The sequence below is a fragment of the Microtus oregoni genome, unplaced genomic scaffold (genome assembly GCF_018167655.1).
Source record: "Microtus oregoni isolate MIOR12 unplaced genomic scaffold, Mior012 000024F_ref0000369, whole genome shotgun sequence".
NCBI lineage: Eukaryota > Metazoa > Chordata > Mammalia > Rodentia > Cricetidae > Microtus > Microtus oregoni.
Genome location: NW_024543083.1, coordinates 11400610 through 11423166, shown reverse-complemented (window position 1 = coordinate 11423166; position 22557 = coordinate 11400610). Strand labels below are relative to the sequence as shown.

At 41.6% G+C, this 22557-nt stretch overlaps 1 protein-coding gene across 2 annotated transcripts; it reads right to left on the bottom strand.

The window, feature by feature from the left end:
* Positions 1–2296: 2296 nt before the first annotated feature.
* Positions 2297–20191, bottom strand: Vdac3 (voltage dependent anion channel 3). 2 transcript variants are annotated; one of them, XM_041673921.1, is made up of 10 exons: positions 19933–20191; positions 15018–15086; positions 13756–13805; positions 12680–12682; positions 9855–10007; positions 8048–8100; positions 6304–6531; positions 4424–4574; positions 3399–3456; positions 2297–2812 (listed from the first exon to the last, which is right to left on the bottom strand). In XM_041673921.1, the coding sequence occupies exons 2-10, from the start codon at positions 15082–15084 to the stop codon at positions 2721–2723; spliced, it is 855 nt and encodes a 284-aa protein (XP_041529855.1). In that variant the 5' UTR covers positions 15085–15086; positions 19933–20191; the 3' UTR covers positions 2297–2720. The 2 variants fall into 2 exon arrangements, with proteins under 2 accessions (XP_041529855.1, XP_041529856.1); XM_041673922.1 differs by lacking the exon at positions 12680–12682 and having other exon boundaries at positions 19933–20189.
* Positions 20192–22557: the final 2366 nt, after the last annotated feature.

Here is a 22557-nt window from a genome sequence, read left to right as displayed (position 1 = left end):
ATCAAAACAATCTGAGATTCCATCTTACACCTGTAAGAATGGCCAAAATCAAAAACACTGATGACTACTTATGCTGGAGAGGTTGTGGGGAAAAGGGAACACTTCTGCATTGCTGGTGGGAATGCAAGCTGGTACAACCCCTTTGGATGTTAGTGTGGCGATTTCTCAGAAAATTAGAAAACAACCTTCCTCAAGACCCAGCAATACCATTTTTGGGTGTATATCCACAAGGACATGTGCTCAACTATGGTCATAGCAGCTTGCTTTGTCATAGCCAGGACGTGGAAACAACCTAAAATGCCCCTCGGCTGAAGAATGGATAAGGAAAATGTAGTACATTTACACAATGGAGTACTACACAGCAGAAAAAAATGACAGTTTGATTTTTTCAGGAAAATGGATGGAGCTAGAAAACATCATTTTGAGTGAAGTAGCCCAGACCCAGAAAGACAATTATCACATGTACTCACTCATAGGTGGTTTTTAAACATAAAGCAAAGAAAGCCAGCCTATAAACCACAATCCCAGAGAACTTAGACAACAATGAGGACACTAAGAGAGACTTACATAGATCTAATCTACATGGGAAGTAGAAAGTAGAAAAAGACAAGATCTCCTGAGTAAATTGGAAGCATGGGGACCTTGGGGGAGGAATGAAGAGAGGAGGGGAGAGGCAGGGAGGGGAGCAGAGAAAAATGTAGAGCTCAATAAATGTCAATAAAAAATGTATAAAATAAGCCGGGCAGTGGTGGCACACGCCTTTAATCCCAGCACTTGGGAGGCAGAGGCAGGCGGATCTCTGTGAGTTCGAGACCAGCCTGGTCTACAAGAGCTAGTTCCAGGACAGGCTCCAAAACCACAGAGAAACCCTGTCTCGAAAAACCAAAAAAAAAAAAAAAGTATAAAATAAAGAAGTCATATGTAGCTAGTGTACAAATAAACCATATTCATCATTATGGCAATGCTACTGTAGAAATAACCAAAGAAAAAGGAATGCCATTCAATGTTGCACTGGCTGTAATACAAAAGCCAATGCAACACAAAACGGGTAAGCATGTCATATTTATAGTCATTCATAAACAAAAAATTAGACCAATGAGTATAATCTGCAATATGCAGTGTTACTGAGGCTATAGGGAAATGAACACACATTGGTAAAAATATAAACAAACAGAAAGAGGGATCACATATTAAATTTAGAAGTAGACTCCCACTTACTGAGAAGATTCAGTAAGTGAAGGTGCCTGATGACCAGAGTTTCATTCCAAGACCCACTTGGTGAAAAGAAAAGCAACTCTCACAGTTGTCTCTGACCTCAGTGTACACACTGGGGCACACTTGTGCACACATAAACGTGGTGGTTTGAATGAGAATGGCCCCCATAGGCTCATGTTTGAATACTTGGTCCCTAGTTTGTCGAACTGCTTGGGAAGGGTTAGGTGTCACTGGGAGTGGGTGTTGAGACTGCAGATTCCCAATCTGTCTTTCTCTGCCCCCTGCTTGCCAGCTGTGCTTCAGGCTGCTCCTGCCACCACGTCTCTGCTCCACCATCGTGAGCTGACCCTCTGAGACATCAGCTTTCTTTCAGGAGTCGCCTTGGTCAAGGTGTTTTGTAATAGCAATAGAAACTAGTAATTTTAAAGTAATTTCTAAAAAGAAAAAATTCATTATAAAAATAGTGTATTCTAAAAGGAGATAAGTACTTTATTAACCCTCTATAAATGGACACCTACGAGATCTCTTAAAATGCTAACATCTGCAGAAATATACATCAAACTGCTAGCAGTACTGAAAAGGAAGGGTTGTAAGGAATGGGAATTTCTACTTTTAGTCTAATTCCAAGCTGTCGACAATTGTTATAACCACCATATATTACTTCTGTATTAGGAGAAAGGGGTTCTGCGCACAGATATCTGTACGCCCTAGAGTGTTAATCTACCCACATCTCTCCTAAACTTCAGACCCAGTACTCAAAAAGCCATTTTCCCCTGAAGCCCTGGAGGTATCCCTTTCCAGTGCAGCCTCCCCATCCATTCCTCTTCCCTCTGCCCATCTCTTCACCCACTATGCCCTCAGCAGCTTCAGGGCACTTTGACAGGATCCAACAGGAAGCCAGCTCCTTGAGAGCTGTGCTTCTCCACAGCAGAACAAAACCACTGCCCCCATCCTTCAGGGGAGGCGTGAGAACTGGAAGTCGAAGGGAGAGGTGAGGGCACTTATGATTTAGACACGCCACTTAAGACTTAGCTCCACTTTCAAAAACAAATCAACCACTACCCATAAATCAGATGAGCAATTCTGTTCCAAATCTGATGGGTTTATTTCACTCTGATGCAAAACCAAAGATTCCACTACAGCAGAGACTGATCTAACAAAAGGTCATGAAAAGTGAAGTGGGACATGCAGGACGTGATGTACAAACTGGGAGTCAGATCGTTTTCTTTAACGTGACACTACGCTGTTGCTGAGAAACATATTTAAATGAACACTGCAGAACTCAACTGAAATGTGGCACAAACATGACAATCTCCAGGCATGCCTTCAAGGACCTCTCTGAGGATAGATCTGCAATCTCTAGACTTCAGTGTGGGAAGGATTAAAATTCTTTGGAAGAATAAAAAGTTCACACTTTTGAAATTTCACAGAATTTTAAGGCCAAAACATAGTGGGTTCATTTCTCTTCACTTCCAGGGACAAATGATGTTCTACTCAAAACCACATTAAGCTTCCAGTTCAAATCCCAATCCAACCTTGTGACCTCCTGCATTGAAGTTCTTTCCATCTATTAAAGCTGACAGGGTCAACTTGACTCCTAGAGAGAAGAACACACCACATTACTTGTAGTCAGTATGGTTCTCAGACTTAAATTTTCTAGAAATAATGGATCTGAGTCAACAGCATGGCACACGCAGCCTAGGCTCTACTATAGCTACACTGTACACTAGCACAGGCTGTCCAGTCTGTTGACCTGTGCCGAGCAGAGCATAAGGAACAAAACTATTGTAGTTCAAGATTAAGAATAATGGGGGACAGAGGCTGGAGCGATGGCTCAGTGGTTAAGACCACTGGCTACTGTTCAATTCCCAGCACCCACACGGCAGCTCACAACTGTCTGTAACTCTAGGATTCAACACCTTCACAGAGACACATACACACAGATAAAACACACACACACACACACACACACACACACCTGAATTCAAAGGCTGGTGGCATAGTCAGAAATGTAACAGAAGCACTTGCCCCACCGTCCTCTGCATGACTAGCTACCACAGGGGCCTGAGTCAACCCAGTGATTATGTAAGTGCTTCCAGAGACTACTTTTTTTTCCTTTTGCATTCATTTTCTTCCTATAACTTTCTACTGTGACCCTCCATTAATGAACTTCTTTTACGTACCTGGTCGGAGGGTCTGCGTATAACCCAGTCCAATTAAACTGGCATTATTTACTTTGGCCTACAATTAAGAGATGAGAACAGAAGCAGTTAGAAAACAACAACACATCCTTCCAATACAAAAACTGCTTCATGCACAAGGCTTCTAAAGGTAAAAGCACCCTGGAGCTAAATCTAAAATTATTAAAACTGAAAAAAAAAAAGAAATAAAAAGATAAATCTTTTAAGAAGCCTGGCAGGAATTGTGGGTAATATGAAAATGTATGCTTTAAAGTTCTTTTGTTTGTTTATGTTTTGTTTTTTGAGACAGGATTTCTCTGTAGCTTTGGAGCCCATCCTGGAACTCGCTCTGTAGACCAGGCTAGCCTCAAACTCACAGAGATTCACCTGCCTCTGCCTCTCGAGTGCTGGGATTAAAGGCTTACACCACCACCACCTGGTTGCTTTAAAGTCCTTAAACAGATTTTCAAGCACATTGTGTTACCAAGCAACTCTATGTACTGAATTTTGTTGTTCCTGATTTGAGAGAGTCTCACTACATAGCCCTGACTATCCTGGAACTCACTATGTAGACCAGGCTATCTTTGACATCATAGAAGGTCTGCCAGCCTCTCCCAAGTGCTGGGATTAACGGCGTGCAGCATCATGCCTGGCCTGTACTGAATTCTTTGAGATGCCGATCTCCAACCTGACAGTGATTACAGCACGAACTCTGCTGTCCTAACACCAGCTCTGAATTAATATTTTGACACTGATGCTTACTGCAACACTGACCTAGTTTCTAGGTAATATCTCTTCACCACACAAAACAGCTATGAGAATTACACAGGATAATACACGGAGCACCTTATACAGAGCTCAAGTAAGACTATACTGAGGCCAAAGGTCTGACAACAGCCAGCCAGCAGGGGAGAATTAGGACTGGAAGCCACATTTCCTGCCTTAGATGTACGTGAGTGAGGTCACGAGGCCAATAAAGAACATGTAAACTGTAAGGGCACTAGAGCAACCCCACAGCACATTCTTACAGATAGAGAAGTTCTACAATCCAGCTTATATTTAGCAGCGATGCCAAAACGAGTGTTGTTGCTGCCAGCTGTCCATGCCAGGTTTATTGACGTTTCAATCTTCTCGTTAACTTTCTGATAGATAGAGCCACCAAATTCAGTACCATCATTCCTGTTTTCACAGTGTAAAATAAAAGTCATAAGTTTGAATCATTTACTGTTAAGACATGGAAACAAAGTCTACAACTATCTAAACATAGATTCAACCGTGCAACTTTGAAGTCTAGCAAAATCCTAGGACAAATTGACTATTAAACAAGAAATACAACCAACCTACAAAGTAGCTAAAAACCTAACAAAAGCATTATAGCACCTGATTCGTTTTACTTGACTCTTCTGCATAATATAAATGTCTTAAGACACAAGTTATCTATATTCAAAGGCAGACACCTCAGGTAAGTATACAATTCATAGGTATCTTTCACAGAATGTAGAAACTATAACCATAGTCTCTTTTACAGGCATTAGATCCATAGACTGGAAAGAGAGAGGTAAAAATATAGGCCTAAAGAAATACTAGCTTTTATTTACTCAACACTCAGAGTGAAAAATACTTTCCACATAATACCCAGGAACACAGTTCCAGACAGAAACCCACAGCTCTTTGAAGCATACCATTGTAGCTGAGGGTTTCTTTCCCGCCCACCATTCCCGTAGTTACTTACAAAATAATCACTCGGAGGCTAAATATTAATTATAATTGTTTGGTCAATGGCTCAGGCTTCTCACTGACTAGCTCTACATATAAATTAACACACTTCTAATAATCTGTGTATCGCCATGTACCCCATGGCTTACCAGTATTAATTACTCTGGCATCTTACTTCTCCAGCAGCTGCTGGTGTCTTCCCCACTTGGTCTTTTTGTTTGCTGTCTCTCTGTTTGGATTTCCAGTCTGGCTCTATTCTACCTGGCTATTGGCCAAAACAGCTTCTTTATTAACCAATGGTAATAAAACATATTCACAACAGAGGGGAATCCCACATCATACCATAGTTTCCTAGCAACAATGTTTCGATACCATTATTTATATTAGAGCATCCCACGAAACACACAGTTCATTCCTGTCTCTGATCCCAGCACTGGAAGGAGCTCAAGGTCAGCCAAGGGTACACAGTGAGTTCAAGGCTAGGCTGATCTACAGGAGTTTCTGTCTCTTCTCCCCCACCCCCTCCCCCATCCCTGTTTTCCAAGACAGGGTTTCTCTGTAACTTTGAAGCCTGTCCTGAAACTATCTCTGTAGACCAGGCTAGCCTCAAACTCACAGAGATCCACCTGTTTCTGCCTCCCGAGTGCTGGCATTAAAGGCATGTGCCACCACCACAGGGCAAGATCCTGTCTTAAAACACCAAAAAACTAAATATTTATAAATCAAAGTTCAGGCTGACTCAGCCAACACTGAAATCCAGGATTACTTTGAGAACCCTATTATTTCTGAATGCAATAGAGAGTAACTAGGTTCTGATCAAAGATACATGAAAATCTCCATACAGAATTACCAGAGAAGTTCCAGGACACTCAAATTATTTGGTGATTGTTCTTAAGTGTTCCAAACATCTGCTTCCCCATACAGTCAAAATAAATTAAAAGTAACAGTGAAGTGCATACGTGCTCTCGGCTGTCTCCACGAGGTGTTCCTTTACAGATCTAAACACCCCAGAATCTGGGGTAAGAGCTGACAGCAGCACAGCACAATGTGCCCCACTCGTGAACCTCGAGCTATGAAAACGGTCAGCGGGACTGGTACCCACTTTTACTCACTTTTAACTTTACCATGTCACAACTACCACCTCTCAGAGGAACAGCACTAGCTGTTATTAAAAACGATAATAAACACTCACACATGAGTATGCAGTTGGAAGTCTGCAGCCTTATAACCAAGAGCAAAATTATTCTGCGAGAGTTTGGATTTGGCCGTGTCAAAACTCATCTGATAACCAGCAAGCCAACCTTCAAAGGCCAACACAGCCCAGCCATAGATGGTCGGTCCAGAAAAATCTATATCAACATTACTGCCGATACTAAAACAATCTCGTTTAAGTGAGGCCTTTAATTTCCCGCTCTTCTTTCTGTAAAAAACAAACAATACAATGAGAATAATGTGAGTCTACTATTTCCAGTAATTTGTGAAGTAAGACCCTCTGCAAAGGGAAACACTGTTTTGGTAGATGACATAATACATTGAAAACTGTTTCAAATGACTTAGCTCTGCAAATATAACTCTGTTAGGATTGAACTTTATGTCAACAGTTATGGGGGTACACACCTTTAATACTGGCACCTGGAAGTAGAGGCAGGTGGATCTCTGTAAGTTCCAGGACAGCCAGAGCTACACAAAGAAACTCTGCTCAAAAAAAGGTGGGGGGGAATGTGTGTGTGAAGAAATGTATGTCATTATATATTCTTCACCATGAGTTGAAATAATAAAAGTATTTTATGATTAATAATCTCACAAAGACATGAACAAATCACCAGATAATTAACAGATATGAAAATTGTTTTAAAGTCCTGCTGCACATCAGGGTTACTACACATGAAGTTCTATATATTTCAAAAACAATGCAAGAGTTTTAAATTTGCTTTCAATACAAAGAAATGATAGACATTTGATGAGATACACTTATCTTATTTGATTACACAATGTATACATATATTCAAAAACTACATATTACCCCACAGATATTCATAATTTTGTCAAAAAATACAAAGTCCATATGTAATAAGATATTGTGCTGCCAAATTAATAATCTAAATATACAAATATATATAAATTTATATATATATATAAATATACACCGAGATACATGAGAAACAAATATCCTTAAATATTTTCAAGTGCTACAAAAGTAACATCAAAACACATTATTAACCTATTAGTAGAAAAACATTTTTGTTGTTTGTTTTAGACAAGGTCTCAATAAGTAGCCCTGGTTAGCCTGAAACTTTCAGAGATCCACCTTCATTTCTCCCGAATGCTGGGATTAAAAGTGTGTACCAACACACCCAGCAGAAATATACTTTTAATAGCAATGCTGACTATTCAGAATTAGTTCTGAATAACCTGTGTCTATTAGTTCCAAATAGTCCTACAAGGCTTTTGAGAGAATATTTGTTCTAAAAATAATTAAAGCGTGAGACAGGAAGAGCAGTTCCATTGCTAGCCTAAGAACAAATTCCTCTTTGCACTGCTCTAGTGTCTCTGTCTTCAGAGAGCAGAAACTAGGCTGAGCAGATAAACGACTCAAAGGGGAAACAGACTAAGCCCAGAGGACTTTCACAACCACTGCTCTGGTCCCTGACACACCGCAGAGCACACTCTTGCCACACCCATTAGTCAGTAGAGTAGATACAACTGTGCTCTCGGCCCTTCTAACTCCTAAGCTAGGTGTGCCTGTTGAAAATGTTTTACTGGCAAGGTTATGCTGCCCTGAGGAGCTCTTCTTTTAAAGACATGCTAATATTCTAGCATTGCTAGAACAAGTTCCCAGTTTCTCCCTGCCCCTACACTTCCCGTTTTACATTTCCAAAGCTAAAGTTCTAGACCTTCAAAAAGAAATCAGAAAAAAAAATAGTTTGAATAATTACCCTGTGTTTGGTACAAATATGGTATCAAGAGTCAGTTTCAACCCTTCCGCCAACTGTAAAACAAAAATTTGTCAATTAACAATTAATTTTCTATTCTGGCCTGCAGGCATACACACAGACAGAACATTGTATACATAATAAATAAATAAATAAATAAATATTTAAAAAAAACAATTAATTTTCTATTCTTTAACTCAAAAAAGCCAATTCTAAAGCTTCCTCCCATTTTCTCTTTAATAATGAAGTCATTAAAGAAAGCCAGATAGTAAATTATATATTACCTCCTCTATCCTTTCTTTCTTTCTTTTTTCCAAGACAGGGTTTCTCTGTGTAGCCCTGGCTGTCCCGGAACTCCCTCTATAGACCAGGTTAGCCTTGAACTCAAGAGACCCCCTGCCCCTCGCCACCCACAATGCTAGCATTAAAGGCGTGCACTGCCACTCACCTAGCTTTCCCGTCCCCTTAGCTCCCTCCCCTCCTCCTAGGTTCTCTATCAAATATGAATTAAGCTGGTTATGGTGGCGTGTCCCTGTAGTCCAAGCTCCTCGAGAGACTGAGGCAGAAAACCTTAAGCTCCAGTCTGTAACTAGCCTGAGTGATAGAATGAATGAGGACCCCATGGCAAACATTTTAAAAAGGTGCCAGCACCTTCACTCCCAGCACTTGGGAGGAACAAGCAGGTGGATCTCTGTGAGCTCGAGGCCAGCCTGCTCTAAAGAGTAAGTTCCAAGACAGCCAAGGCTTGGAAACCAAAAAACCAAAAACAAAAATTTAAAAAGATATAATCCTAATACATTCAATAATACAAATTATTGTAAAAAATTACTCCAATGTAATAAAATAATCTTGATACTCTCTTGAAATAACTATAAGATAACCTGAAACTTAACAAAACCAACTTCTTCAGCTGTACCTCTTTCTGTGTGTCAATACACCCAGCCTTGCCTTGGACACTCAGCTGGGCCTGGAGGGCAGGCAGGAAAATCAGGAGTTCAAGGTCAACTTCAGCTACAAAGTTTCAGGCTGGCCTGGACTACATGCAATCCATTCTCCAAAAGAAAAACACAGTGCCCTCTACACAGTAGGAACCTAGCAAAACCAGCTAATTGCCTTTCTCCTGGGAAACACTGAAACAATTTAGAAACGTTTTTGTGCATATATTTTGCAAAGACTACAAAAGTAAACCAAATTACCAAAGAGAATCCCACTGCTCCCGAGAGGGCTGACTGTGTGACACAATTAGCTAATCAGAACAAAGGTGCAGTGTGGACTTTTCTTTCTTTTTTTTTTTTTTTTTGGTTTTTCAAGACAGGGTTTCTCTGTGGCTTTGGAGCCTGTCCTGGAACTCGCTCTGTAGACCAGGCTGGTCTCGAACTCACAGAGATCCGCCTGCCTCTGCTTCCCGAGTGCTGGGATTAAAGGCGTGCGCCACCATCGCCCGGCCAGTGTGGACTTTTCAAATGTGAAGACGCGCCAAGAAAATAAATAAAGAGAGAAAATGTGGTAGAAGACTGAAAATCCCACTCAGATTATATTTGGAGTTTATCGATTTATTAACGATTTATGTTATTATTCTTAACTATGTGTACTCATGTGGGCTTGTGGGGGAGTACACACATGGTGAAGGTGCTCATGGGCCAGAGGTTTTAGATCCCCTGGAGCTGGAGATCTGGGAACTGAACTCAGGTCCTCTGTGAGAGCAGGAGGTACTCTTGACAGCTAAGCCATCTCCCCAGCCCCAGCTCTGCTCATTATTTGATGTGAAAGAGATATTAAACCTACAAATGACGTATACTGCTTTCCTTACCTTATTCTCCCAGGAGATTTCTGTCCCCAGGGTATTGTCTGTATTCCACTTTTGGGTGAAGGTGAGTCCGTAGTCACAGACCTTGTACTTGGTCTCTAGGTTGCCTGATGCTTTCCCTGTATCAGTATAAGCATGACCTGAAGTAGAAAATTCCTGGTAAACAAGACAAAATAATTATTTTAAGATGATATCACCAAATAGAAATCATTCATTTCAGAAAACAGTGTTGCATGCATCAGAAACCAATATAATTTACTGTTCACCACAACCCTACCCTTCAACAATGTACATCTTTCTTTTTGTCTCTAACCAGGTTAAGACTTTCCATTATTCCTCCCTTCTTATTGGTATTTATTATTCCATACACTCTTTTTTAGTGATCATATTAAATTGGTAACTTTAAAAGAACAATATCTCTGCTGGAAATAAATGCCTTTATTAAAAAGGCAAAAATACTTAACTTTCAAAAATTTCACTTTCATAGCCTAAGATGACTATCAATTCTCTGTAATACTTGTTTGTCAAACAGTAAATTTATAGATGTTTAAGAATTTATAAACACTATTTCGCACACTTCCTTTTCATAGTCAGCACTTTAGTTTAGGAGGTGGAGGTACAGGGGGTGCAGGGATGGAGAGGGTGGGAGTGTAGTGGGATGGAGGTGGGGGTGGGGAAAGGAGCTGGGAACGGAACCCAAGGCCCTGCCCACATCTCTATTGCTGAATTATACCCTCAACCTATTGCTTTATTTTACTTATGTGTATCTATGAGTGCCTACATGTATGTATGTGTACTATGTGTATGCCTGGTGCTCATCAAGACCAGGAAGGGGACTGGACAGATTCATTGGAACTAGAGTTACTGGCAGTTGCGAACAGCATGTGGCTAGTAGGAACCAAACCTGGTCCTCTGCAAGGACAGCAAGTACTGTAGCTGCTGAGCCACCTCTCCAGCCCCAACCACTGTTTTCTAAAAATGTATTTTTATGGTCTTGTGAAGTAGCTTAATGGTAAAGTGCTTGCCTAGTGTGCTCAAGGCCCTGGGTTCCATTCCAGCACTGCAAAAGAAAAAATACATTTAAAATAAACTTGATCATGGGCTGGAGAGATGGCTCAGCGGTTAAGAGCATTGCCTGCTCTTCCAAAGGTCCTGAGTTCAAATCCCAGCAACCACATGGTGGCTCACAACCATCTGTAATGAGATCTGGCGCCCTCTTCTGGCCTGCAGGCACACATGGAAGCAGAATATTGTATACATAATAAATAAATATTTAAAAAAAAAAAATAAACTTGATCATTTTCAACATATACTGACATAGCATTAAAGTACATTTACAATGTTGTGAAACATGAATGCTTCAGCCATAAAACTGTATCTGTAAAATCTTCACCATAAACTCTTTCAAACAACATCAAAATTATCTACCCATTTTCACAGTAAAATAGAATTTAAAATGCCTCTTTCCTCCTCCTCCACCTGGCCTACCCTCTAAAGTACAAAATAATCACTATGAATGCTGTAAATATATCCTCCTCTCAACTAAAGTGTCCTTTCCATATTAGTAAACAATTAGGAAAAAACCTTCTTCTAGAGGGAAGCCAACGGTCAACAGCTGTCACTGACAATCCATGACTATCAAGAAAGAAACTTTCTGCCTGGCCCTGCTGCTTTCAAGGGCACTTCTAAAATCTGGTCAATAGCAACAAAAGGCTGCCCCTTCCTCCCTTTTCACACTGTCTGCGACCTGAGTCCTCCCTTTAGCCTTAACTCGAGATCGATGCAGAAAAAACCACTGGGAAGCTATGGTGTTTATTAATACTACATAGAAAGCTTCCAAGATGGAAACTATGTTGTCCAACTTAGGGCAAAACAATACAGCATGAGCCATGTTTAACAGCTCAGGTTAATTCCTTAATATGAAAACTGTTGCTCTTAATAATAAATCTACCTGTCTCATTTGTACTTTTTATATTTACTTTTCAAAAGTGACAAATAGAGCAAATGTAAATATTTTGGTGTTATCCCACATGTCTTCCTTCCACCTCTTAGTCCGAAGCTCTACTGAGAATCTGGGGTACCAGAAACCCAAATTCAAAGGTAAAGTGACAACTGTTCTCAGCTGAAGTCCAGATATGGGTCTAACTGGAGAGTTCAGTCAAATGAGGATAAAATCCATCTACAGTATGGAAATGGCATCTTCAGCTAAGCATCCAATGCTAGTAAGCAACACAGAGAAAGGTCACTGTAGAACAGAGCCCGAGAAATGCACACAGAGGATCAAAGTGACCCTAAATGCGAGAAGCAGCCACAAGACAAGCATGCAAGGGTTTCCTTCTCACCATCTGACGCACACCGTCACGGCAGCAGCATGAAAGAGAGAGAAAGGCACAATCGTAACATCTGAAAATTCTAAACCGTGTACAGTTTTCCTAGTTCAACAGAACCACATACAAAGCCTCCTCAGCAAGGCAGGTCATACATACATTCACTCATGGCCAAGGAACCCAGGGAAAAGAGTAACAGGACAAACCCCAGCTGTGCAGAGTAAAATGCAAAATGCCACACGAATTGCACAAACCTTTCATCCTTCTAATTAAACAACTATATTCATAAATAAAACGTGCATGGGTTTGGATAAGTAAGCACCAGCTAAAGATGTAGCCTGTAAAAATAAATCAGAGAATAAGGTGAATTAAACATTCACCTGGGTGACAGTGTTGTAGTGCTGTCTAGCATGCTCAAGGCCCTGGGTACCCAGCACCAGGAAAAAGAGAAGGAAGAAAAGATAAACAGCTAACCCACTAGCCTCAGTGGCACAGGCCTACCATCTGTTACCTAGAAGGCTGAGGAAGAGGACTCAAAGTTCAAGACCTGTCTGGGATACAGGTGTGTTCAGGGCCAACACTGGCTACTCAGTAAGGACCCTGATCAAAATAAAAAAAGTAAACTAGGGGTAGGGGTCTGGGGATGTAATTCATTCATAGAGTACTTTCCTTGCTTGAGGCCCTAGGTTCCATATGCAGAACCAGAGAGAAAAGAAGTTCATCTTTTTGCTGAGATTTACTGGATGTCTGGTTAATGATGCTTTGAAAAATATGTCAACATCTTGACTTGTAATAAAAAAAATTGGAAGAGAATCAGTTAAAAACCACAAAACAGGCAGGGCGGGCAGTGAGGTAGGCGGATCTCTGTGAGTTCAAGGCCAGCCTGGTCTACAGAGCTAGTGTCAGGATAGACTCCAAAGCTACAAAAAAAAAAAAAAAAAAAAAAAAAAAAAAAGCCAACCAATAAGGGCCGAAGGGCTGCTCTTCCAACAGACTAGAGTTCGATTCTCAGCGAACCACAAAATGACTCACAACTGTCTTTAACTCCAGTTCCAAGGGATCTGACATCCTTTTCTAGCTTCCTTGGGCACTAGGCAAATATGTGGTGCACAGACATATGTGCAGGCAAAATGCCCATACACATAAAATCCCTTTTAAAAACATAAAATAATCTTGTACATACACACATATAAAGTAAATTATAGCCTATATTTTGCACAAGTCAATAATGAGAAGACAGATTAAAATGAATTTACTTTGTAAAAAAGCAATAAAACTTGTATGACCTGTTGGTTTCAGTATTCATACATATTCATGAAAGTATAAATATAAGTCAAAAATACACTCTGTTTCACCTAAGGGTAGGATGCCTGAAGGAAAAAAAAAAACAAAAAACTGCCAAATTCAACCTAATTGTCCACAGGCTTCACAGGCTCAGTGAAACCAGAGAAGGGCAAGCTGCAGGGTGGACAGCTGTGTCAAGAGGATGCTGCTTTATATAACAGTAAACAGACATTGCAAAATCAGTTCCCTTAAATTAGCAGGCTTCACCTATTAGAAACATCTTATGTACTCACCACTCCACTACAAGACTTGGTTCTCAGATCTATTTTGACCATGCCAAACCCTAGGAACATTAAAAGACAAAATAATATACAAAATTTAACTTTTGCTCAGTTTTTCAACTTAAAAAATATGAAAGTAATACATTACACATCCCATATGGAAAATATAAGGTATTCTCATCAGATAAGAATTTAAAAAGAAACAAATTATAACAAAAGAAGTAGAATTCTAAATGTCCTAAAAATGAATAAACTCATACCTTTAAAATGTATAAAAGCATAAAATAAGTATGTATAAAAATGAATAAACTCATCCCTTTTTAAAAATGCACTATTTTCAAAACTAAAATTACTCAAAAATCGATGCTGTTGTGTGTGTGTTCATGCATGTGCACATGTATATCTATGTTTGTGTATGTGTGTGTGTTTATGTAAGGTAAAAATATAATGAAAATTAGTAAGAAAAAAATCAGTATGTATAGCACAGAAGTATTAAAAATTTAAAACCTAAAACATTTTCTACTTGTAAAAAGGATCATATATTGTTATGAAAGAAATAAAAACATGGCATCTGCATTCTCGTTAAAAATTGGTGTATTAGCCGGGCGGTGTGAGTTAAGTCCAGCCTGGTCTACAAAGGGAGTTCCAGGACAGGCTCCAAAGCTACAGAGAAACCCTGTCTCAAAAAACAAAAAAAAAAAAAAGAAAAAAAAATTGGTGTATTAAAAAACATTATATGGGCTGGGAATGGTGGCACACACCTTTAATCCCAGCAGTCAAGAAGCAGAGGCAAGTGGATCTCTGTGCATTCCAGGCCAGCCTGGTCTACACAGCAAGTTCCAAGCCAGCCAGGGCTATGAGTGAGACCCTATCACAGGGAAAAAAACAAACAAACCATTATACAAAGAGGCCATAAATACTTTCATCATACACAGAACTAGTGAAATAAGGCATAAATATTATAGGTAGATGCTACTTTATATTACAGATGTTAGATATGTTTATGCATGGGTGTATGTATAATAACTGCTCTTAATGTTTGTAAAGGAGTCTAAAGAATAAAAGAGGCTATTACTAGCTCTTAATATTTGTGATGTGGATTAATGGTCACTTACCCTTATTTTACTAACAGAGTACCTTATACTCTTTGCCAACTGAGCTAGTCCCTAGCCTACAAAGCAAAACTTTTAAGGATCTGTAAAAACATGCAACTAAATCCTCAGAATTCATCACTAGCCCTGACCCAACATAAAAATTTACCATTGCATACTTACCATACCCTTTGTTAAAGACATCCTTGGCAGCCTTCCCTAGGTCACAGTAAGTTGGTGTGTTACACATATCTTAAAAATAAAGACAGAAGAGTAATCATTTAGTATACTCACTCCAAATCTCCACTCTTTCATCCTGAGAAGATGTTTTTCCTTCCTTCGCCATCACAAGCACTAAAACTAATATAACCAAAATTCAAAGAAAGTATTCTGTTCCTTAGACTAGAAAATAAGAGTTTCCTTATGAGATCCAGAGTTTCTTTTTAATTCTATCTCAAAACAAAGTTCTTGCCAGGCAGTGGTGGTACATGCCTTTAATCCCAGCACTTGGGATTCTCAGCACTCCGAAGGCAGAGGCAGATGGATCTCTGTGAGTTCGAGGCCAGCCTGATCTACAAAGCTAGTTCCAGGACAGCCAGAAAAAGCAAAAAGAAAGAAAGAAAAGAAGAGAGAAAGAAAAGAAAGGAGGAAAGAAAGCAAAGTTCTGTTTTGTCTTTAGTGTGTGTGTATTTGTGTGGTAGGTATGCATTATTGCAGGCACAAGTGCAGGTGTCTTATTCCTCAGGTGTCATTCATGATTTTTTTGAGACAGGATCTATCACTGGTCTGTAACTGAGCTAGGCAGAGCCCAAGGTCCTTCTGCCTGTCTCTACCTTCCCAAGGCTGGGTTACAAGTACACACTACTATGCTCAGCCTTTTCAAATGGGTTTTAGAAATCAAACTCAGATTCTCCTGATTGTGTAGTTCACCAACTGAGCTAGTGCACAGATCATAAAGAGAAAGTTTTAAGGAAGTATAAAAACATTCGGTTAAATTCTCAGGATTGAGGTGTGAGGATCTAGGTTCAATCCCAATTCCACACCCCAAAGGGGGGAAGTATACAGATGCATGCCTGTACTCTCCACCCAGCTGTTGAAACAGAACAGTACAAGCTCAATGACAGTCTAAGAAACTCATGGAAACTTTGTCTCCAAAATGGGGGGGGGGGGGGGGGCTTAGAAACCTTCATTCAAGGTTTTAATATTTTGCTACTCTGAAATTCAGATGGCTCAAGCTTCCAATCCCAGTTACTTAGGAGGATGAAGCAGGAGTTTAGGCCCATCCTGGACCACAGAACAAGTTCAAGGCTGGCAACTTAGTGAGACTCTGACTCAAAGATAAGAATAAAAAATTAAAGAGAGAACTGGGAACATCAGTAAAAATAGAACATTTGCCTAGCACAGAAGGGCCCAGGTTCAACCCCTGTACTACAGCCACACGAAAAAGGCTTCACTGGGACTGAAGACACAACACTGCTAAACAGTTAAGAACACTAGTTGCTCTTCCAAAGACCAGAGGTTCAATTCACAGCATCCACATGGAGTCTGACATCATCTTTAACTTCAGTTCCAAGGGATATGGCACCCTTTTCTGGCTTCTACAGGCACTGCACACATGTGGTACACAGGCCTGCGTGCATGCAAAACATCCATACAAACAAAATCATAAAAAGTCAAAAGGTCAAAGGAATTTCTTAAATGCTTTGAAGCTGGGTGTGGTGGTAATGCCTTTAATATCAGCTCTCCTGGAGAGAAGTGGTGAGTTCAAGGCCACCCTTGACTACTAGAGGGTACAGTCCTATAAGAGCAACATAGTGAAACCCTGTCTCAAAACAAAATTTAAACATACAATAAAAAGGCTTCGAGAGACTGAACCAGGTGTCTCAACAAGGACTTCAAAACCAAAGTCAGTCTGGGCTACAAGATCCTATCTCAAAAATACAAACAAAGAAAAACACCTACAAAGACTGGAGTGGTAGCTCAGCAGTTACCAGCACAAGTCAGGTAGCCCATAACCCCAACTCCAGCTCTAGGGAACCCAACATTCTGGTCTCTGCAAGCCATCTGCACACATGTGACATAAAACACATACAAATACACACTATAAATAAAAATATTTTTAAGCCTACTAAATTAAATACACTCTTCCATAATATGGTCTTTTCCAAAGATTTTTTTAAATGTTATAATTTTGCCACTACCTAGAAACAGAATAGAATTCATCTGTGGTAACCTGTTTACCAGTCATAAGTGTGAACTTTGAAATTACAATCTTTGAAAATCCAAGGCACTTTGGCTTTGTATCTTGGCTCTCATTATTCACCCAGCTTTTGCAAAAGCCAATAAGATCCACATAACGAAATCTCAGTGAATATAACCTCCCTCAGACCTCTGCATAGCAGACTCCTGAAGCAGTTTCTGTCGTCTTCCTGTTAAAGACTCAGAAGCCCAATCTAAACAATTTGGAACTACCTCAAACAATCCCATTAGCAGGATTTTATGATACCAGAAAATTCCAGAGTATCAGTTCCAGGCATGTTCCACCTGGGGGACACATGCAGCCAAGGACAGCAATGAACGTGCCCACTACCGACAAAAGAATAAACATTACCATGAGATGTGGAGCTGGTGAGATGGGGTGAAGGCAGTAACTGGCAAGACTCATGACCTGACTTCTGAACCTCACACCCACATGGTGGAAGCAGACAACGCCCACAAGGTCCTCTGACCTCCACAATCAGGCAGTGGTGTGCATACATCTTGAAATTGAAATTTATGTTCTGGCAATGCTGAAGCATGCATGGATAGCCCATATATGGTGGTTGTTGAACTTGTCCATATTGGGCTTCATGATGTAAGCTGATGAGGACGACTGACCAGGTCTCTTCCTCAAGTAACCATGTGGTTGCTGGGAATTGAACTCAGGACCTTTGGCAAGGCAGGCAGTGCTCTTAACTCTGAGCCATCTCTCCAGCCCATTTTCATGCACACATCTACACATACACAAATACACTAGCTCTCTAATTCGGGCGGGTAAGATGGTTCAACAAGTAAAGGTACCAAACCTAATAATAACCTGATTCTGAAGCCAGAACACACATGGTGGATAGAACCAACTCCCCCAAGTCATCCCCTGACCATCACACGTGGGCAGAGGCAAAAGCATGCAGAAGAGCACACACATACACCCCATATATAAAATAAAATATTAGCTGGGCATGGTGACACACGACTTGAACCCCAGTACTCAGAAGGCAGAGGCAGACACAGTCTATAAGCCTGAAGCAAGGCAGGGGTTGCTACACACTGAGACCCTGTATCCTTGCTTTTGATTTGTTTATAAATTGATTGCCTGGTTCTTGAGCATGACCTTTATAGATGACAAAGTTATTGAGCATGAATTGTATAGGTGAAGCTGTGTCACAATGCCAGCAGGTTGAACACACCTGCAAATTACAATCACTATGCCTGAACTATGGACATGTCACAAATACTTTAAATAGCCTATGTATTTACACTAAGTCCAACTCTTAATCTGAATTTCTGTTAGGCTTTTACGATAGCTGAACAGGGCCTTAGTTTATAGCCCAGGTTGGAATTATAGTTGTGTGCCACCATATTCAGCATGACTAATTTCCTAACTGGGAATGCATTTAAAAATTGTACCTGTCAAACACACTATGATATAAAGTTAAGAGGAAAGAACACACCGAAACATCATATATAATGTCATGGCAGAATAAAGGGCTCGGTTAGCAAAGTGTGTGTCACACAAACTTGAGGTAGTGAGCATGAATCCCCAGGACCCATACAGCATTGGAGTAGGGACAAGGCAGAGACAGAAGAAACCCTGGAGCCTGCTGGTTAACCAGCCCAGCCAAATGGATGAGTTCAGAGAAACGACCATTCCTCAAAAAATAAGAGAGCAATTAAGGAAGATACCCAACCAATGTTAACCACTGGCCTCCATATACACATATGTGTGCACACAAACATGTACTTACACCACACAAACAAGTCCACACACACCTTAAAAAATGACAAAGAGAAAAGGGGTGACATAGGGTAAAGCAATTGTCTTACACAGAAAAGATCACGGGTTCTATCGGAGGCACCAACCAAAAGAAAAGTCAAAGAGTCAAGGCAAATGAGTGTTGTTCTGTATCAATCTATAATAAAACTGTGCTCTATGTTGCAGGGTTTAGAGTCCACTAACAGGGCAATTTTACAATTCCGGTAGTGATGTAAATTGTTTGCCATTATTCTGGGAAAGAATATTCTGGTATAGAAATGCAGGTCTTAGATATTCAGACAGAAATGTTTAAAGTTCATTATGCCGACTGGGAAGAAAATACACTAAAATGGTCAAAATGTGTGTCAATTACAAGCTTTGAGCGTTCTGATCGCCTGTTTCTCAACATCATCACTTTGCAAAAGTCAAGTGGCTAACTGAACTCGTTTATGCCCAAACTGTCCTTTATTCAGGCCCACAATTCTGATGGGCAATGCACTGCTGGTATGATCAAGCAAAAATCGGGAAAACACAGAGACTCCATATTACTCGAGAGTAAAGCCACAGCCTCCCATTTCTATCCGCTCTACAAAACAGCTAAGCACCATGCCCTGAGGCTGCACTGGACCCTGAGAGGAAAACAAAAGGCACCAACTAGATACTACAGCTTCCCTTTTGTTCCTTGTATCTCCTTTCTAAGATGCATGAAGAGCATCCTCACTTCGGCCCTCAGGAGTGCAAGCCGCGTCTGACAGATGCTGGACACGTCAGAGAGGGAGGTGAGGGAGGGCAAGGTGGGGTGTAGCTTTGGGGTACCAGGGTTCGGCTCCTCTAGAAACCGCCTTCCTTCCAGCCCTGACCCCGGGCAGATCGCCAGTGCGCACGCCGGGCGCAGCGGAAGGTCGCGGCCCAGGGAGGCGACTCCCGCCCTCAGGCGGCCAGCAAGGTTCGGGCAGCCGGAGTCTCCCCGCCTCGCCTAGCCTCGCCTCGCCCTGGACCGGCGGCCCACGGCTTCTCCTCGGCGGCCTCGGCTAGTCAGATCCGCCGACCCTCCGCCCACCCGGCCGGGGGCAGCGGCCGCCTCACCTCCAACCCGAGGGTGGGCCCCGTCCCGTCCCGCTCCACCAAGGCAACGCTGAAGGTCTTCTCACACCAACGCCGTCCGCGCCTGCGCGACCTCGCTCCCCGCCGCGCCTGCGCGTCCGTCGCCCCAGAAGCGCGCGGACGCGCGCGCGGTGCCGCGCCTCCAGCGCGGCGCGCAGGGGGTTGCGGGGGACGCGTCCGCCAACTGTCCGGCTTGGCGTGCGCGTGCGCGAGAGGCTCTCCCCCGCCCCCCCAGCAGGCGGGTGACCGGCGGGGGTTGAGGAAAAGGACAAAAAGCTTGGAGGACCCCTTCCGTGCCCGGAGGCGGGGATTCTCGCGAGAACGTGCCGTAGCCTTGGCTACTGTTGCCTTGCGTCTGCAGACACGTGCCGCCGGCTGGAATGTCACTCCCGGGCCTGGCCGTCCTCCGGTGGATGACTTGCAGATCTCTAACGGGGACATCAGCCCAGGTCGCCTGTCACTGTCGAGTGTGCCTCCGCGTCTTCTCAGTTGCTGATCTCTAATGGAGACATCAGCCCAGGTCGACTGTCATTGTCGAGTTTGCCTCCGCGTCTCCTCAGCTGTAAGGATGGGAAAACATAGGCCCCAGGGGATCAAGGACTGGGAGATTGAGAAACCCGCGAGTTAATCCGAAGGGAGAGGAAATGGAGGAGAGATAGGTCATCTTGAGAAGAGAACCCAAGACATCAATGAAGGAGAAATTACACAAGCAGGAAACCACCACTTTGGAGACACACACCATAATTACAATGGATTCCTTAGAATATGGTTAAGGATGTGCCTATGGTTTCTAAGACTCCATGGATTACTTACTGAAGTGGAAGAGACCTTCATAGCAAGAAAATCGCCTTAACCAAGTGATTAAAGCTAAAGTCATTGCGAATGATAGATTGTCTTCTTGTGTCCTATGGTTCACAAAATTCTTGACAAAACGTGTAATTTGTCTCTATTAGTGAGGAAGCAAATCAAAAATTAAGGGACATTCTGCAAATCAAATACATTCTCTTAGGAAAGTCAGTGTCATGAAAGACAAAGAAAAGGCTAGTAGACTGTTCTAGATTTAAGAAGAAAAAGGAAAGATTTAATGCTAACCGTTTTTGTGATTTTTAAGTTGGACAGTGGATAAGACGAAATAGGTGTTGAGGAACTCTACCAAAGCAACTGGGGAGAATTGAGGATAGACTACCTAGTACTGCAGCAACATAAAATCTGAGGGTAAAATGCCTCGGTTGTGTGGACGTGGCCTTTTTGTAGATATTTGTTGACATGTGTCTGCCATTAACTTTTTAATTGAAAATGTTATTTTTCATACAGTATATTCTAGTCATGGTTTTCCCACCCCCAACTCCTCCCAGATTCTCCCAACCGCCCAACCTCATGCCTTCTTTATCTCTTTAGAAAACAGCCAAGCAAACCTGAAGTAAAAAAAATAACAAAGAGGAAGTGCATGAATCATACACACAGAGAGAAAAGACCCATATAAACATAAACATGGAAACTATAATATACAAGCAAAAGACAAGTAAATCCAAAAAAGAAAAAGGAAAAAAAATGCCCAAACTCAATGCTATGAGACAAAAAGTCCACAAAAATACCATTACTCATTTCGGGTGTCCATCTACGGTTGGGCATGGAGCCTACCCATTAGTGTGAGACTTCATTAAAGAAAACTTAATTTTTTCCTTTGCAGGTTGATGTCAATCAGAGATAGCTTCTTGGTTAGGGCTGGGGGCTCAGGTCTGCTTCCTCTCTCAAAACTGGGGCCCCATCTGCCTTGAAACTCCAGCCCTATAATTCAGTAGTTTCTCTGCCACCACTTACACAAGTCAGTCCTGTTGTGTCTAGAAGACACTGTTTCCTTGGTATCATCCATCCACTCTGGCTCTTACAACCTTTCCACCTCTTCTAGAGAGTTCCTTGAGCTCAGAGGGGAAGGAATTGATATAGACATACTATTTAGAGCTGAGTGTCCCAAGATCTCTCACTCTCTAAACATTGTCCACTTGTGGGTCTCTGTATCAGTTCCCATTTACTGTAGGAGGAAGTTCTCTGATGAGGGCTGAGTGAGGCACTGATCTATAAATACAGAATTGTTAGGATGCTCATTTTATAGCTGTATTACTTTATTAGAACAGTACTATGTAGGCCAAGTTTTCCCGTCCCAGCAACCACTTCCCAAATAACCACAAGAGATTCATATTTTTAAGTATAAATACTCAGCCAATAGCTCAGGCTCATTACTAATTAACTTACGACTTAACCCATTTCTACTAATCTATGTATTGGCACGTTACTCGTGGCTTTACCTGTCCTCCAGCATGTCTTACTCCCTCTGTGTCTCCTGGCGATTCCACTGACTGCCCTTCTTCCAGCATTCTCATTTTGGCTGTCCTGCCTATACTTCCTGCCTGGCTACTGGCCAGTCAGTTCTTTGTTAACCAATGAGAGTAACATATAATCACAGTGCACAGAAGGATTATTCTATAGCAGCAGTATTTGGTTTTCCCTAGGTCCACGGCCTATCTCCTCCCAGGTTCTTGGCCACCAGAGCTGTGTCAGGCATGGGTTCCAGCCCATGCAGTGGGCTTTAAATTCAACCAGATAGTT

Bases quoted from the DNA above. Each gene is read 5' to 3' on its own strand.
- Vdac3 (XM_041673921.1), bottom strand. From the start codon at position 15,084: ATGTGTAACACACCAACTTACTGTGACCTAGGGAAGGCTGCCAAGGAT. The intron at 13,806-15,017 runs GTAAGTATGCAA...TAATGTTCCTAG, and splicing joins TGTCTTTAACAAAGGGTATG to GGTTTGGCATGGTCAAAATA. The intron at 6,532-8,047 runs GTAATTATTCAA...TGTTTTTTACAG, and splicing joins ATATTTGTACCAAACACAGG to AAAGAAGAGCGGGAAATTAA.